The sequence below is a fragment of the Cyclopterus lumpus genome, chromosome 13 (genome assembly GCF_009769545.1).
Source record: "Cyclopterus lumpus isolate fCycLum1 chromosome 13, fCycLum1.pri, whole genome shotgun sequence".
Taxonomy (NCBI): domain Eukaryota; kingdom Metazoa; phylum Chordata; class Actinopteri; order Perciformes; family Cyclopteridae; genus Cyclopterus; species Cyclopterus lumpus.
The window spans coordinates 15,319,007-15,336,907 of NC_046978.1; the positions used below are offsets into that span (position 1 = coordinate 15,319,007).

At 43.4% G+C, this 17,901-nt stretch overlaps 1 protein-coding gene across 2 annotated transcripts in view; it reads right to left on the reverse strand.

Annotated features, from left to right (window-relative positions):
• clmpb (CXADR like membrane protein b) overlaps window positions 1-17,901 on the reverse strand; it is a 75,202-nt gene that overhangs the window by 6,890 nt on the left and 50,411 nt on the right. For both annotated transcript variants that reach the window (XM_034548090.1, XM_034548089.1), the window contains exons 2-6: window positions 10,711-10,862; window positions 5,757-5,961; window positions 3,049-3,216; window positions 1,635-1,757; window positions 990-1,131 (exon numbers count right to left, since the gene is read on the reverse strand). In XM_034548090.1, the coding sequence (XP_034403981.1) occupies window positions 990-1,131; window positions 1,635-1,757; window positions 3,049-3,216; window positions 5,757-5,961; window positions 10,711-10,862 (790 nt within the window). The remainder of the gene's footprint in view (window positions 1-989; window positions 1,132-1,634; window positions 1,758-3,048; window positions 3,217-5,756; window positions 5,962-10,710; window positions 10,863-17,901) is intronic.

Below are 17,901 nucleotides of genomic sequence, written 5' to 3' on the forward strand. Positions count from 1 at the left end.
TACTCGCGTGTGCTGCAAATTATATTCTACTGAGTGATTCCCTGCGGACGTTAGACTTACTTTTCCAATCTTATGTTTTTCATTACGTTTTAAAGCAATTGCTAAGCAGTCAAAGCCAGTCAGAAAGCACTGTTGCATAGAACAACATACAATTACAGTTACAGCACGTATAGGCTTGTCACGTTTAATACTTTGGTATATCAATTATTGATGACTGACAGTATATGTTTTTTTCCCCCCTGTACAGATTTGTACTGAGTTCCAATGCAATAGCACACTCAGACATAACATTTTTATTTTAACTCTCGCACTTTAATTCTAGGGAAATATTTCAGTCTAGTCCGGGGGAGTGACCTGCATGAAATGGCCAGAGAAATTTCGACCTAAAAGTTTAATTGTAACGATAACTTCCATCGTTTGTCTGCATTGGTTTTTCACGTCTCACCTGCCAACGTTGCATACAAGCATGTGTATCACAGGGATCTGGGGGAATACAAAGAAATAACCAATTTGTGTCGGCTGTATATTGTTGCGCATTCCCGCATGTTCACCGCATGCGACTAAGCTTCAGATACTTCTCGTCTCCAGGTGCACCGCCCCCGGCCCCGGGTGGCTGAGGTAGCCTATAATTTTATTGTTGCGAGATATCTCTTTTCGGTCTCGTTACACCGCACATGCCTCCGTCTCCCTCACCTGAGATTCCTTGTTTGTGCATGAGATATTGCATCAAGCTGGTACATGGTTGTTGTTTTAACGTTCCTACTCAGTGTGTCAGATAATCAAAGAATGCAACTGGCCTTAAATGATTGAGGCAGATGAAAGAACACATACAGAAACACATGCGTGAGTATCTGCACTCATAATCCCCATATATGAAAACAATTTTCGCATTTTAGCATGTGTTTCAACTCAAACAACTAGTATTTTTAACTAGTACACATTATCAAAGAAAAGTGAACCAGTCACGTAAGAAAAGAGGATGCTTGAACCTGATCTCATTTGGAGTCTCCTCCTCCTCGTACTTCTTCTTCTCTTTCTTGCGGAAGACGAGCCAGATGATTAATATGACAATGAGGACACCGAGGGATATTCCCACCACTGCACCGGCTACCATACCGACATCCTTCACGTCTGTGAACGGAGAAGAGGAAGTGATGAGTGACGAGAGATAGAGTCACTTACTGTCACATATTATTCATCGTCCGCAAATACTTATGGTGCATTCTCGTTCACTGGAAATACCCCAACACTCCCTGCGTTGGGTGCCACGGCGCCCACATTCAATTTAATGAGCTACGATATGTGTTTACTTTCTCCACACCTGACCCCCCCAACCGTCCCGGGCCTCTCAGGAAATGTGTTAGTGACAGTGAAACATAACGGTTGGAGCATAGGTGGTGACCAGTATAGCCACCAGTTTCAGTAAAAGTGCAGTCCCGATAGTGTGAGAGCACTGGAGGGGAGAATGGGGAGAAGGAGGAGTGTGAGAATGGAAAAGGCAGGGAGGGGAAGAAATGTATTTCCAGCTGCAGTATTTGAAACAATAACCATCAATCAGTGTGGCAGTTTGGTGCGAGGCGGACGCATGCCAGGTCGACACTCCCTTCCCTCCCACCCCTAAAAAAAAACCTCACGTTGCATCGTGACCTCGACGGTGCAGTTTTCCTCGCCCACGTCATTGCTCGCCGTGCACCTGTAGACTCCTGTGCTGTCCATGGTGAGATTCCTCAGGGTCACAAGCTCCGGGTTCTTGAGATCTGGGGGAATACAAAGAAATAACCAATTTGTGTCGGCTGTATATTGTTGCGCATTCCCGCATGTTCACCCACAACGTCGGTTACATTTGCAGGACTTGAGAGACTGACGTGTATTTTATGGTGCAAGAAAGAGAGATGGCAGGTGGAAGAGGGAGAGAGAGAGAGAGAGAGAGAAATGTTGATGGAGTGTTTATTTAAGAACGAGGCCCAACACACTGAGGAGGACTTGAGGAGAGTAGCAGGCGCGTGTCTGAGAGAGCGATGGAGCCCCACAGCCCCATGGGATATTTAGTCATCCCCGCCCAATGACAACCATGTGATAGTACCTTTCACCAGACCCATAAATAATGGCCGCTGACGCTGTTTGTTATCGTCCAATGAAAACTAATTAGATTGAACAGGTGTTGTTCGGTGGAGGTCATTAATTTGACGTTTTTTTTCGTCTGAGCACGTGCCGCCACAGATGCCAATTGAACACTGGAGGGAAAACTGAGACGGAGCGAGAGGTCGGCACCCCGGGGATGTTCACGCCGGTTTATAGAATACACAGCAGGGAGAGTTGGCCTACCTTTAGCTTTTTTTGCTGTCAACTGCCTCTGTTGCTATTTAGAGGCGTATATGTCTGGTGATGATCCAAGAAGAATGCCAGAATCCCCACCATGTGAATAAAGTGTGCCTCAGGGCGACTATCGAGCCAACGTTCTTCTTTTTTTTTTGGGTGCAGAATGTAGTGGGAGCTGCCAGATCAGTTCTGTGTGTTATACATTTGATTTTCTCCACTTTACACCCAATCCAAGAAAACACTGCGTTTCCACTGCATTCACGGATGCAGGTGTAATTCACTTGAGCCAGGCTGACATTTCAATGTCACGGACATCGTCATCCGATGTCAGTGTCGGCTGGGATCCTCGTGTTTATATAACTCATCCCAACAAAGTACAACTAGAATATCACAGGGCTGTTTTCTGTTTGATTTCCTTGTGTGCATACTGTGGTGTTTAGCTGATGGATGAAGTGGCACCGGTCTCAAGATAAGAAAGGCGTGCAAGATCAGTGGTCTAATTGGGAGGATGTAGTTGCACTGGGCGGACACGGGTGTCAGTGTTTGCAAATGTATGAACGAGCAGTTGGGAGGAGGCGACGGAAAGGCAGCGTGCTCAGCAAAAGACTTCCTCGGATGAATGCAGCCTATAAAAATCACTAATATGAACATGAATCTTCGTAGCATTACTCTGCAGAGGGCTTGAATGATGAATCAGCACATCAGTGTAGTGGCAATTATTTCCCTTACCTATCAGTGCCAGGTTTGGCAACTTGCCCAGACTCTTGCCTTTGTCCAGCACTCGCTCCCACTTGTAGTTGATGGGGTCAGAACCATCGCTGGACTTGCAGCTCAGCTTGACGTCACTGCCCTCCAAGAGTTTGCCATCCATCCAGCATCTCGGCTTGGAGGGTTTGACTGTGGGAACGCACGGGCATCAGAAACATTTGAATGCAAACAAGCCAATGTTCATTTCTTTGTCACATTGGTACTACAGATGCACTTATTATTTTGAGTTTTGCATTCAAGTTCAACCATCTAGATGCGTTTGACCTCTGGTGATGTAACAGAGCAAACAAAGTGAAGAAAAATACATTTTACATGTACTGTATCAGTGATAGGTGCATTTTGAAAGAACACAAATAATTAACAAAATACGGCAAATAAATACATACACATTTACATACTATTAATTTAATTAGTGGATATTTAATCATTCAATTAGCCAGAGATACAAGACCAACGATTAATTTGTAGCTGTAACTGTGTGGTTGTATGGGAATATAGACACATCTCCTAATTTGGAAGAGTTATTGCGATCATAAAATAAAGCTTAAAAGTTCAAACAAATATTCTTTGAGTATCCAAAATACATCTTCCATTCATTGTCAATTAGTGATGATATTACTATCCAAGGGTTAGGGTTATCTATTTAAATAATATATAAAAAAATACATTATTCCACAATGTACAGTCTCATATTAAAACAACAGATAAAAATGAAGTGACCCAATAAAAAAATGGCTTGTCGCGTTGCGTTTAACACACATTGTAAACTTTATTAGAACAGGTCTGCCTTTACCCATTTCTTATAAGGGGTTATTGTAGCATCGCAGTCATTTCTCCGCGCTGGTGACACAAGCAGAAAAACAACAGCACCCATAGGGAATGGATCAATGTGACCCCAAAGCTGGCTGTGGACGCGTGGTGGTAATATGTTCTCCACAGGTCAAAGGGTTTTGGTCATAGTCCAGCTGCTGGAGGCACACAACAGTATAGTTGGTGCCTGCTGAGGCCTGTGCAGCTGCTCTGTTTAGAAACACGCTGAGAGGCACCGCTCAGCCAGAAAAGCAGGAAAACAGCACACAGTTTCCTCCCTCCCCACTGATGTATTTTTAGATCAGTGGTGAGCTATATTTAAACAACTATTTTGTGTTTTTGTTATGCTGTCATATTAGAGATGTCGACTTTTGTGGATTTACTGTTGCAGTATAAGTCTGTAATAACTCTGTAATGCTAAAATGTAGAAAGTTGGGAGTAAACGGTACACACGGCCTGATAGCTTATGTGCCTTTGTCCGTCTAACCCTCTTTTTTTTTTCTCCATCCCGTCCTCATCCCTGTGTGTGTGTGTGTGTGTGTGTGTGTGTGTATCTCACAGCTTTGTCAGGGTCAGCTAGGCCCAACTGCAGCCGGAGCAGTTGGCGCCACAGACACACACACAATGACAAACACACCTATGTTTGTCCACACACACACACACACACTTGCACAAACACACACACACACTAAACATCTGCACATGCAACTGGACACACTCTGGGACAAGAACGGTGGATGCGTTAACGCGCAAGCTCGCGAGTAAACGCATCCACTGGAGGCACGCATAAACCCTGGCGTGCACACAAATACACTCCCACACCGGCTCCTGCCAAGCCGGCTACCAGCCCGGCCGCCAAGCTATTATCTTAGCGTGGGGAGCTGGAGAAAAATGCAAATGTTTCGTCTCTCTCAAAATGGAAAGTGTCACCGCGAAGCTGAGGGCAATTTGTAAAAAATCGAGGCACTAACTCACTGAAATGTCTTTATGGAAGAGAGAGGAGAGTGAGCGCAAGAGGATTAACAGACTGTTCCATTAGAAAACCAATAACCGCGGGTTGAGCTAATCTCCCATGATGTTTTAATAAATCGCCTGCTTTTCTGACATTGAGAACGCTCTTGTTCCTCCCGCTGGACTTTGCGGCTGGCTTTTGTGGTGCAGCCGCTCCCCCTCTTGCTGTCTGTCCTTCAGAGTTGTTTAGCTATTTGAGACACTCAGGGAGAGACACATATTACCACTGAGCTAGTTGTAAAGCTAAGCCTAAGCCATTTAGATCCATTTGTATATTGGGTGAATGAGGAAAACAAAAAGCTAAAGAAGGGGATACAATGTAGATCCCAAAACAGGCTTTTCCGTAGTTGCAAGGGCTAAGACACGACTTCGCTTATCAGTGGTTACATTGGTGACTTTTTTCAATGTTATTTTCAACTAACCTTCCTTTCAGAAAGCACCCTCAAACTTAGAGCAGGGTCTGTTTTCTCATAGATCCCACAGAGGACTTGTATTAGCCTGTGCTACACAGGCACATAAAGCATTTATCTTGATGCTCGTCCATGTAACTCAGACCCTAACCCAATCAATCATGCTCTTCCAGACCCAGTCGCATGTCTCTGGTCTCACCTCATCAACAAACCAATCCAAACGAACCCAAACAGCATGAGCGAAATCAAATCACACTGTCTGAATCAAATTGAATCATTAGGACAGTCAGCATGACGGAGGAAATGTGCCAGGCTAATGATCCAATGACTAGGTCTTCTGTGTGTGTGTGTGTGTGTGTGTGTGTGTGTGTATAAATGGGTTTGAGTCTCTTCATAACCTGAGTGTGTGTCTATTACAATGTGTCTGACAACACTCACCCAGCACAATGAGGTTGACCTGGCTCCAGTGGTACTTCCCCCCAGTCTTGACTTTACAATAGTATTCCCCAGAGTCGGTCAGCAGCAGGTCACTGATGAGCAGGGAGGCGTCTCCGCCCAGGTACTCCCCAGCGAAGGACAGGCGGCTCGCCTCGCTGCTCGTCGCCTCGTTGGTGTACACCTGGCCCCCAAAGAAGGTGATGATCTAGGTACACCGAATAGAAGAGAATCAGAGAAAACATTTGAAACGTTGTACTGCGTTCACCGACTCTTCTGATTAAATACGAAACTCTCTTGTGTGACAAGCTCCCTGCGCCTCCTTCCGCATTAGTGAAGCTAAACTCTCATTTAGTTGTTGGGGGATGTCAGCATTCATCTAATTAATGCAACCGATCCCCTAAATAAGGCTTTCATATTACTTTACAACACGGTTGGTTAATTTATTGTAATGTCTATATGTCCCATGAGTAATACCCTTGATATATTTGACTGGTAGCCTGCCAGCGGCATTTAAAATGACATAACTCTAATAATGGTGCACATACGGCTCAAACATCTCCACCTAGTCCCTCACGGGGTGAAGAGTGTTGAGACAATCATGGGTAACATTGCTAACAATCCCTTTTTAATTAAAACTTGGGAAATAATATTTTACAAATCAACACGTTTGCTGCCAGTGTTCATTCAGCTGATTATCTGTTATCTCCTTATGCTCTTTCTACGAGTTGGAGCTGCCAAATTGACCAAATACAAATCTATTCTGGTACTGAGATAAAAGAATAAAGTGCCCACAGTAATAAAAGGATTGAAAACTAAACAAATGTCTCACACAACCCATTATGTTTTTTTAACAAGGGAAATAAAAAGGCAAAACCTAACATGACACAAAAATAAATTTTATTTTTGTGTCATGTTAGGTGTTTGTTCAGATATGGATCTTATTGTTGCCTTTTTATAGAACTATGAGGTTATGCAAACCAGTGTTTATTTTAAAATGTGATACTGTTATCTTACAATTGGTTTCCAGAGTTTTGCACTGTGACATAAACCATTAATCTTGAGTGCATTGAGCTATTTCAGTGTATAAACGCTTGCTGCATCAACACATTAGCATTCATAAGCATGTTGGCTAGCTGGCCTGTGTCATGACCCTGTGTGTATATATATATATATATATATATATATATATATATATATACTGTATATATTTAGAATATATATATATATATATATATATATATATATATATATATATTTAGATTCAGATGAACTATCTATGTGGGTAAGTCTTGTATGCAATATTTTTTTTATGTAGGATTTGCTAATCAGATAACTTTTGTCTGAATCACAACAGAAAACCCAAAAGAAACAACCATCAGATGACGTGCATCTTTTTTAGAACTTTGAAACAAACTAAAATTAGGCTGGAACAGAAAAAGGATGTTTGTGTTGCAGTTTGTGATTTTTCATTTTCCCTTTCTTGTGTATTTTTAGCACACGGTTCATTGATGTTTGCAAAGACTTGGACTTCAAACACAAAACCTGATGAGTTGAAGCGTCACTGCAGACATCTAACATCTGTAAACCTGAACTGGAAAGCTTTAATTTGATGTCTTTGTATGGCATATTTCTATATTCTCTTTCCCTCTCTCGCTCTCCATCCACATCCACAAACACAAACAAACACAGCTGTCACAGTGGCCTATTACTCAGGGCAAGTGAGAGCCTGCAGATGGGGACTGCTAAATGCCGGTGCCACAGTGCATCAGGGCCTACGAAACAGGGGTACCTGCTGTGATCACAGGTGACGACTGGCCATTTACACACACGCACACACACATGCTTTTGAGCAAATGTAGAGTAGAAACACTCTGTGAATGCAAACAGACATACATTAGTGTGCCACAGCTACAGGCACAGAGCGACCCGACCCTAAACACCTAAACAAAATGGGGCATATTTTTTAAAAGCACGTGCCTTCGGGCACATTTCAGCTGCCTTCATGAACTCATTTATTACTCACATACACGCGAGTATAGACCGCACTACAAGTGTATGTGTGTTCATGCTCCTGGTTATGTCTGAGTGTACTCTGAACATAAACTTATGACAGCAATAGAGAGATAGTGAAAGTGCCAGTGAGTGTGAGGAATTTAGAAAATGGCCACGGGCTGTTGGCAATTAAAATGAGGTGGTGTGTTTATTTGATGAAAGTTGAAAATACTGTATGCAGACATGGAGCGCTTCTACCTACCCTAGTTTTTTTAACAGATAGTCAGTGGATGAAGCATATCGAGTGTGACAGACTTCACCTGGACTCAAGTATATCAGTTCTTTGTTTATGTATCTTATTTCTATATCATACGTGATACTTTTGTAAAACAGATTGTTAAGGATTATTTGGACCAGATTTCACACTGATCAAAAAATGTTGTTAACATTCAAAACATTCAAGGCACTTGAGGTTTGGTTTTAAAACTGTGGTCCATTACGTGTTCAATTAGCCTGATATATTATTTATAATAAATAAATAAATAAATAAATCTATCTGAATCGTAGAATAACTACAGAAGAAAAGGAAATACAGAGAAATACATATTCTGCATAGTTGCTATTGTTGGACACTCTCTACTCTAACTTCTATTTCATGAAAGAGTATCAGCTAAGTGGGACACATTTGTCCTGGGAATGAACTGACAAAAAAGTAGACCGAAGTTCAAAATTGTTTACTGGATGGGCAGAAATGTTGCATTTTGTTGCATTGAAAATAAACAACCCTAGTATTACACCACTACTGGTGTTTTGCTGTTGCTCTGGTAATATCCGACGTTGCGAGTGACTACAGTTGCGGGTCAGCACAGAGGAGATCTGAGGGGCCAGTCTACAAGAAGGAATCAGATGAACTTTGGGGAGACGTCTCTCGCCCCTACGTGTCTTTAACACATGTAGCCTGTACATTTGTTAACGGAGGCTAAATGTTGACAAGATGCTCTTTCCCTCTCAACACGACCCTACAGCAGAACAAAAGAATGATTTATTCATTCCGCTACAGGCGCAGTCTCTTTCCTAATCAAATTTTCAGATGTTTGATTTTAATTAATGGCGCCTTCAATGTTATCATCATCATCCCGTTAAATATTCATCGCAATGTGGCAGCCCCCCCCCCCTATGAATCATCAAAGCATAAGACACTTGTTTTCTCCTTTCTTTCATTCCTAGCCCCTCTCGGTTTCCCCCTCCACGCACTCTTCTCCTTTTTTCTTTCTCACATCCTTTTGCTAACCAACACATCTTTTTGCTAACTAACACATCGGCGCACGAGCGAACGACTTCGAAAGAGAAAGGAAATCTCTTTCTTCCGACAGGAAGATTTTACGGTCTGTCTATCATCAGATACCACCCTCGATTTGGGTGAGGAAAAGGCAACGATTCAAAACGAAACTACACCAAAGATGTCCCAAGAGGCTGTGAGACACAACACCAAGTTAAGGCTCTTTAAAGACGTTCAGCAGGGGGATGCTTTACTTCGAAGGGAATAGTTGCACTGACATTATGATTACATTACATTACATTACATTACATGTCATTTAGCTGACGCTTTTATTCAAAGCGACTTACAATCATGTTACATTCATACACTGTAGACACAGCTACAGGGAACAATGCAGGGTTAAGTGTCTTGCTCAAGGACACATCGACTAGGGCGAGGATTGAACCACCAACCCCCTGATTGATGAAGTCGAGAATCAGCTGCCGTCTACTGATTTCATGTTTGGAGTTTTTTTTCTAGCGTTCAGGCTGACACGCAGCAAAGGAAAACCAACGAAATATCACTAAGTAGTGTAATGCAATAACATAAATCATGTGTTTGAAATTCAAGTTGTTTTGTTTGACTTTTAAGCAAACAATGTAAAAGATAGAGAGCATATAACAGATGCTTAATATGCCCAGAGGTACTTCAAAGTCATGACGTGATGCCTTGAAAATCACTGGGTAGAAACAAGTGGGCCTCTGATAACTTGCAAATAAAACAGGAGCACTTCAGAGTGACAGATATGCAGCGCAGACTGTCTTTCTTCCAAGAGCTGACGTGTAGGAAACAACAGCATGCCATTTCCTTGGAGCTTAAGGGAGTGTGAAAGCAGTCTGTGTCGATGAGGCAGGCTACAGCGAAAGCTCCAGAGAACCTGGAGTCGCCGCTGAAGCAGTTTTAAGGAGAAGAACTGCAGAGACGCTGCTCCGTCTGTTAGCTAACTTTAGCTTACGTTAGCGGTTTCTGGCTAGCTTGCGGCATTCCAGTTCTTCCGGTTGCTGCCGAGCTAACAGCGACACGTCGGATGGAAAGAGATGCAAACTTAGTTAGGACTGTTTTTCTGTGTTGGAGGTCACATTTGTAAAAAATAATTAAAGAAGAAAACAAATCATGCTAATTGAAAATCGTGTCCAAGTTGTTCTCTTGTTGTGTCTTTAATGCTATAGAAAAACATAGAACATTCTGGGCATGATTTTTCCTTTGAAAAAAGGTACTAAAACTTGAAGTGTCACAGCAACTTTTGAGTGAGGGATTGAGTTAATGTAGGCTTCAACTATTATGACTCAAAAGGAGGAAAGACAGAAGGTAGATACACAAAAAAGGATGTATGGAATTAGAGAGGCAGAGGAAAATAATCATTAGGAGAAGATATACAGTACATCAGCTAGAAAGAATACAGCCATGGTAGACAACATAGTCGTGTTTAGCGCAAGTGTTCTTGTGTTTATGGTCAGCCAGTGAAACACTTTTTTACCTCTGAAGAGGACACAATTCAGGCCACTCCTGTTGGCAATGCACATTTAAAGAAGCATTACCTTTTTTTTTAAAGTTTTACTTTTCAGTACTTCCAAGGGACTCATTTCGATTAATGTCTTCAACCCCCCAAAAAAAACAGGAAAGAAAAAAGGAATCTTATCTCACCACTTTCTGTTTGGAGTTTGGTTTCTGCAGTAGCCACTCAATGTCGAGAGAGCTGGATGATGGGAACTGGTGGTGGCATGGTAAGGTGGCATTGTCCCCAACGACCTTCTTCATCTCAGTCTGGGCACCCACTGACAGCAGGCTGAATAGAACTGAGGAGGAGAGAGGTAAGGAGTGTGAAGGAGGGGGAGAGAGGGGGAGAGAGGGGAGGGGGGGTAGAGAGATGTCAGATGGGGACACATGCTCGATCCAAACTTGAGACAAGAGGCAGATGCTTCAGATAGGAAGCAAAACCATGCCGATAGAGGAAATTGAGACGGAACGGCGCAGCAAGAGATATGACCCAGAATCACTATCTGACAGATGCTGAGATATGTCACACCCGGATGCTGAAGAGAGGGAATTCTTTTTACAGGAAATTGAGTTTGGCATAGGAGGTCAGAGAGAAGTATTATGATCATCTTTTTTTGGTAAACCCCTTTTGACAAAGGCAGTCAAAGAACACTTTCCTCTTCACAGCAACAGCTCTGTGAAATTGTGGCCCGGGAAGAAAAGGGACACAACTAAAACTGATTGGATACAGCCTCGTCCCGGCTACTTTCCTATTATTAAAATGGAATTGAGTTTGGATACATATCCACAAACGGGAACATGCAATCTTACAGTGGTAACACACTTTTCACTCAGTGAAGATCTCGGGTTGCAATGAAAAGTTGCAATAATTAGGATTGTGTGCACAAGCGAGTGACTCAGGCACCGGCCAGACTGTCAGGGCCTGTGTCTCAGTGGGGGAGCAGCGAGGCTAATTTATTGGAGGATGCGGGACCGACCGCCCTGCGGGCTTGAGTGGAATTAGCCAAAGGCGTCAGGGGAGTTTGCTGGAAGCCGAATCTACGGCCAGTGTTGGTGTGTGTTTTTTTGTGTGTGTCCAGAGGGGGTGGGGCACTGCTGAGATATTTGACTCCCTCGACCTGGTCGAAAGACTTTACCATACGGCAGAGCGCCACTGAGCTTACACACTCCAAATGTGACAGAATTTTTTGGCTCAACATCATTTAACTTAACTACCGGTCTTTAATGTGATTGCCGAACGAGCCAATAGCCCCTGGGGATTCTGAGCGTGTAAATATAGTTACATCTCCTTTTCATTGTCAGGCTGCTTAATAGCACGGAGGTTCAATATCCCCCTGCCCGTCTGCACAGACTAAATAAACATCACGGTGTGGAACACATATTTAAAGAAGAAAAAAACAAAAAACTGTACTGTACATTCACAGGTCTTGTGTTCGCGGTGGAGTGATTCTACCCGGAGCCACTTTTTTAAAAGAATTACATTACATTACATGTCATTTAGCTGACCCTTTTATCCAAAGCGACTTACAATCATGTTACATTAACACACCGTAGACACAGCTACAGGGAACAACTTAGGGTTAAGTGTCTTGCTCAAGGACACAAGGACAGATGGACTAGGGTGGGGATTGAACCGCCAACCCCCTGAAGACGGACCTGCTAACCACTGACCCACAGTCGCCCCATCAGAATCCCTTTGTGCTCTACAGACACAGCCACGTGCTGTCAAATGTTCCACGGGAGGCCAAATGCGCATCAGCATTCACTGGGCGCCTGTCCACTTGTTCACTCGTCCACCCTCGCAGGAGCCAACACCCTGTCCCAGAAGTGATCTCTGGGCCAATGAAAATGTCAGCTCTGTGCTGTGAAACCAATGAGTCAGTGCTGACGCAGGACACAGAGGAGTAGCCTCACACAAACCACTTCTTCCAAGGGAGCTTCAGTCATAGGGATGACACCGTGTGGATTTCAGCAGTTATTCAAGTTTTGTTTAAGCTCCGTCTCTACTTTGTGAGGCCTCCGCTATAAGCCAGAGCTCCTCACTGTCAATCAAGTTTAAGGTTTCCAATTGCCATTCACTAGTTGGACAGAAAAAAAAGGCCATTTCATGGTTGAGTGTTTGTGTGTCCATTTGGGAGCACAAGAGTGACAGTACACATTGCTGAGGTCCTTCTCCTTTGTTGGACCACCTGTTCAGTTCGAGTCATTAGTCAGCAGACAAATAAGTGCCACCTCTCCTAACAGCGGTACTTCAGGACCCTGAAGGTATCCCCTTTTAGGACTTTTTAATGCAGCATTTGCAGGGTCATTCATCATGTGGGCTCCCCACTGATATTAGTTTCTGTCAGAAAAGAGAGAGGTTTGCAGTGAAAAGATATCTCAAGAGGGATAATGATTATAGTGTGTGTGCGTGTGTGTGTGTGTGTGTGTGTGTACATTTGGTTGGACCTCATGGTGCGAGTTAATGCTTGATGGTTTTATAGGGGTCTGCTGGGAGACCTGTGCACACTGTCTCCCCTCAGCTCCTCAGGCTAACCTCTATAATCAGTGCTCCCACACCCATCGGGTCGCAGGCCTGATAAGAGCTGCCTGGCTCTTCTCTCACCTTGCACCTTCTACTTAACTTCCCACCGCTTCAACTGTAGGCTCTGTAAATGGAAGAGTTTGCCTGAAAGATAGATAGGACCAGGGTGACCGCTGAAAGCGGGGAATGACAATCTTTATACACACAAAGTACTCGACTTCCCACAAGCTCACTTTAGATTGACCTTCAAACAATGACTGGGGCCAGCTCTCAAACTTTGGAATTGCTGGTGTAGAAAATGTGCTTCATTGCCATGACAATGAGGATTTGAATGCCATAGATTGTACGTATTGTATTTCAGAGTATGCATTTCACAAAAAAGAAGAAAAAAAACTGCAAATGTGCCGTTCCCTATGACAGAAAGAACATTTGGTATTGGTTGGTAGAGCTGCTGCTCCCCACTTGCCCCACTTCCAGTATCAATGGTCTTGGAGAGGGGCTTTTATGCTGTGGAATGGATGAAACAGTGGTCCCAAAATAAGCCCACTTGATGTGCCTTTGCATTTGGATTGGCCTCATTTACACAGATCGTTTGCACAGCTGGGCCGATTGGACTGCAAGACCCCCATCATTTGTGTCAACATTAACTATGAGACAAAACAGAATTCATTGCTGTGGCAGCTATGCACACACAGTAGGAACAAACTGTTTGGTCAGTCAAGTTTGGCTTTATGACCTTGGTTTTCAATTTGCAGTGAGGTGACCTAGAAAGAATAAAACCTGCAAGACATATTAGCTTAAACCGAGATAAACCTCCCAGTCACGGTGCTGTTCATGCATGCACGTGTCTTTATGAGATTCCATAAGGACACGGGAAAGGCCATTTAAAATAAATGGTCATCTTCAGGGAAAGACAAATGTGGAGAGGACTTATGATACGATAGCTTGCACGTTATTCCAGGCCAAGTCCTCCATCCCTCTTTCTCTGTCAATGTGTCCGCTTTGCTCAGCCCTGTTTGGCTTCATGCTTTCATTTCTGGCCGAGGTTCAATCTTTATCCAAAGAAAGAAAGGAAAGAAGCATATCGTATTTAACAAAAGCAAGCAAGTGGAGGCTAAACACCAGAGGTTTGGAGAGAGAGAGAGAGAGAGAGAAAGACATATAGACACATTTGATAAAGCGAGAGAGTGAGAGGCTGTCGTGAAATATGGAAGAACCCATTTCTATGAAAAAGCCCTAGGGGGAGATGTGCTCCAGTAAATCCGCCTGCAATCTTGTTACAGTGTGGCCAGTGAGACGGACAGACAGACAAACAAGGCAGGCCTGGATCTTTCACGCTGCCCAAAGTCAAGCCCCATATCCCTTCAGTCAGCACATTGGCCTGGCTGGGGCCTTTGCTATGTCGAAAGCGTGTGACCTCTGGTACTCAAACACAGCAGATCAGAGAAGGGAGAGGGACAGAGACAGATAGGGGGGGGGAGGGGGAAGTGAAAGGACAGAGAAAAATGGTTTGAGGGAGGGGTGGAGGCATGGTGCAATGCCTTATTTCGAGCACTTACTGTAAGTCACTGGTGTGGAGGATGGATTATACCATCACAAAGGTGGTTTTAGACACAGGTTAGCAGATGCACAATAGGGGGAAATTACTAGGTTTTATTACTCCTGACAATTTCCTATGGTGTGCATTCACGCTGCTTTTTCGTATGTAGAATACATGTGTGCACACCGACATTTCCCGTGCATGCGTGACAGCTTGTGTTTATGATGCTTTATGTGAACACATGCGGCCTATCTACACAGCAGAGATGAGAGGGACTATCTTCTGCTGACAGTAAATAGTGCCTCAGCACACACACACCTTCAAGCCACATTTGAGTAACGTGTACTGCAGCAGGCAGAGGTAACATTAATCTATCTCCCTGCCAATATGTAAAAGGACTGCTTATCTTCTGCCAAATACAGTTTTATCAAGGTCAAGGAACGGGATTAATGGAGAGAGAGAGAGAGAGAGAGAAGGAGAGAGTTGTTTGGGATATGACCTCCGTATACATTCTCTAAAATGTAGGACTTTTTGCATGTAACTAGCAAAATCCTACATGGCAAATATGAATAAAATTCCTCCATTCTTATTGCTGACATACAGCTAGTTTTTAGCTGAATAGGGGACATGCTGAGAGGAGCATGGGGCTGATGAGACAACAGTGAAATACTCACAGCTCAGCGTGCTACAGCAATCCTGACCTGAATCGGCTCTTCGAAATGCCAAACATATATGCCACCAATGAAGCAAAGAGATCCACAGATTGTACATGTAGGTTACATCTTGCCCGCCCCTCTTTTCCAGATATCTTTGGGGATTTCGGGACTTGCTCAAAGAAAAGAAGAAAAATAAAATCTGACAAGAGGCCGCCTCCGGTTGAGTGCTTGCAAAAACAACCCCCGATGCACACTCTACGAGAGAGTCCTTTACGCATACAGCCACAGCTCGCTTTTTAATTACAGCTTCTTAAGGGGTAAGTCTCTTTAAATGTAACAAGTTATCATGCCCTATTAAAACACATGTTTTGCATATGGCACACTACACCAGTCTCCTTGTAGTTTCAAGGTCCAACTCATGAATATATTGCACCCGTGAAAATCAAAGGGGCTGTTTTTTTTCCACTGACTGGAGGCTGACTCTTTGAAGGGATAAAAAACCCATAATCCTCCTCGCCTCACACCCGGCGACCGACGCTCCCTTCTGCTGACACAGAGCATTTATTGGTAACATTTTACAATAGGGTATAAAGAGTCATTAACAAGGAACGAGTAAGGAACAAATAAGCCAATTTATTAGAGCTAGGTAGTAAACATTATCATGTAAAGTAATTATGAAGTAATGATCAATAACATCTAAAATCGAAGGCACCGACTTTTCTTGGCCGGATTAAAAATAGTACAGTGTCACCCTTTTATATCCACCACAAGGGCTACTTGAGGAGTCAGTCATATGGATGAAAACATCTATAAGTGAAGGGTTCATGTTCGTCTTTGACGAGGGGCTTCAAAGAAGTCTGGCTGGAGCAGTAATGGATGGATTTGAGGTAGAAAAGAAGGTAGGAATCATTTCCACGATAATCCTGTGACTTTGGAGGAAGGGGGGACGGTAAAGGAGAGGGAGGACCAATAGCTATAGGGAAAAGGGAAATGAAATACCACTGTGGTCTGAATAATGTAAGGCCTTGTGGTAAATGCTCTTATTGCCTTCATTAGCATCCCTTTCATGGCCCCGTCCTTGCTGTCACTTGGAGCGGTAAGGACGGCGTCCCGCTGACAGATCCCCAAAATAGATACAAAATGAGTTTCGCGACAAGCACTTTTAATTCCCTCAACGTATTCTGCATTTTCTCCCAGCAAAATAAGGAAGCAGGGAGGAGATTGGGAGAAAAGCTAATTACACCATTCCCCAAGGGAGGGAGAGTCAGTGAAACCTGCTCACGCGTCCTATCAATGGCGCATCTGGCGGCTCCACCCACACTCATGGGTGTACCTGTCCAAGATGCTCCAGTTACTCCATAAATCTTCTGGTCCAAAGAGCACAGAGCTTCTCCTTAAGGGTTACACTCAAAGGTCTTTCACTCCCGACTTTGCACCTAAGTTTACTCTCCTGGGTTTGTATTGGTCTCCAAACCAATAACACATACACATATACTAAAATCAAAAGAGACGCTACATATTATTGTGAGCAGCTTGACCTCATCCACCTTATGCAGTTTTTGTAATGGAAAGAGTGACAAGCAAGATACTTAAAACTCCTATCCTGCAACCAGAAAACATGTATTTTTTTTTCTTTCTTTTTTTCAAATGAACAAACAATTCATCATTTGGGAAAGGATGGTGCCCATTTAAAATGTGAATTACAGCAATGCATTTTAGAGACTTCATCCCGACTTGCAGACTAATCTGCCGGAGCTTGTGTGGTGTTAAACCGTTTACAGGGTTACATTTGGCTTAAAAAAAACAACAACACACTATTCCAGACATTTTCCGTCTGTTTAATGTATTCAGACTGAACAAGGTCCAAATGTCAAACGGTCTGTTTTGCACCAGATAACACGCTTCAGTTAAATGGGGCTTGGACAGTGACCTCTCCATTTTGCTGCAGCAACAGTTCCTCCCAACTTCTAAAGTCTAAACAGAGCAGCATTCACTTTTTTTTTTCTGCATGGGCATCTCCAAACCTGAGACCATAGAGAAGCACGCAGCAAGAGAGGGGAGCGTTAATGTCTCGTCGAAAGAATTCATCACCAAGGTTACCAAAGCTGTGCGTGTGTGTGTGTGTGTGTGTAAAGGGCACGTACGGCCGGCAGCACGTGCACACGATCTTGAACAAACCTGCTGTATCGCCACTGGAAAAAAAAATTTTTTTAATAGGGGACAGATGAGAGTGAATCCTGTAGCGTATTTAGACATGCATAAAAAAAGTGCTTCATTCTTTTTCTGCTGTTGCCGCGGACATTTTGCTGAAACTCATTTCCACGAGGCACGTGTCACAGAGGAGAAAACAACTGCCCGATTTTTGAAGTGGAAAGTCAGCAATTTGGGCTATCAAAAGGAAACAACTAAAAAATTCCGGTTCGAGAAATGATTATTTGCTTTGACGGAGAACTTTCTTTGCATTTCTGCAAAAACAAATGCTCCCGTTCCTCCTTCTTCATGAAAGCATCGTCCCAGAGCTAAGCTTATTTCTTGGTCTGTGTGGCGTTAAGGTATTTTTTTTGTTAGCGGGGCTTTGTGAATAAGATCTCTCGCTTCGACCCTGCATGCCTGACAGA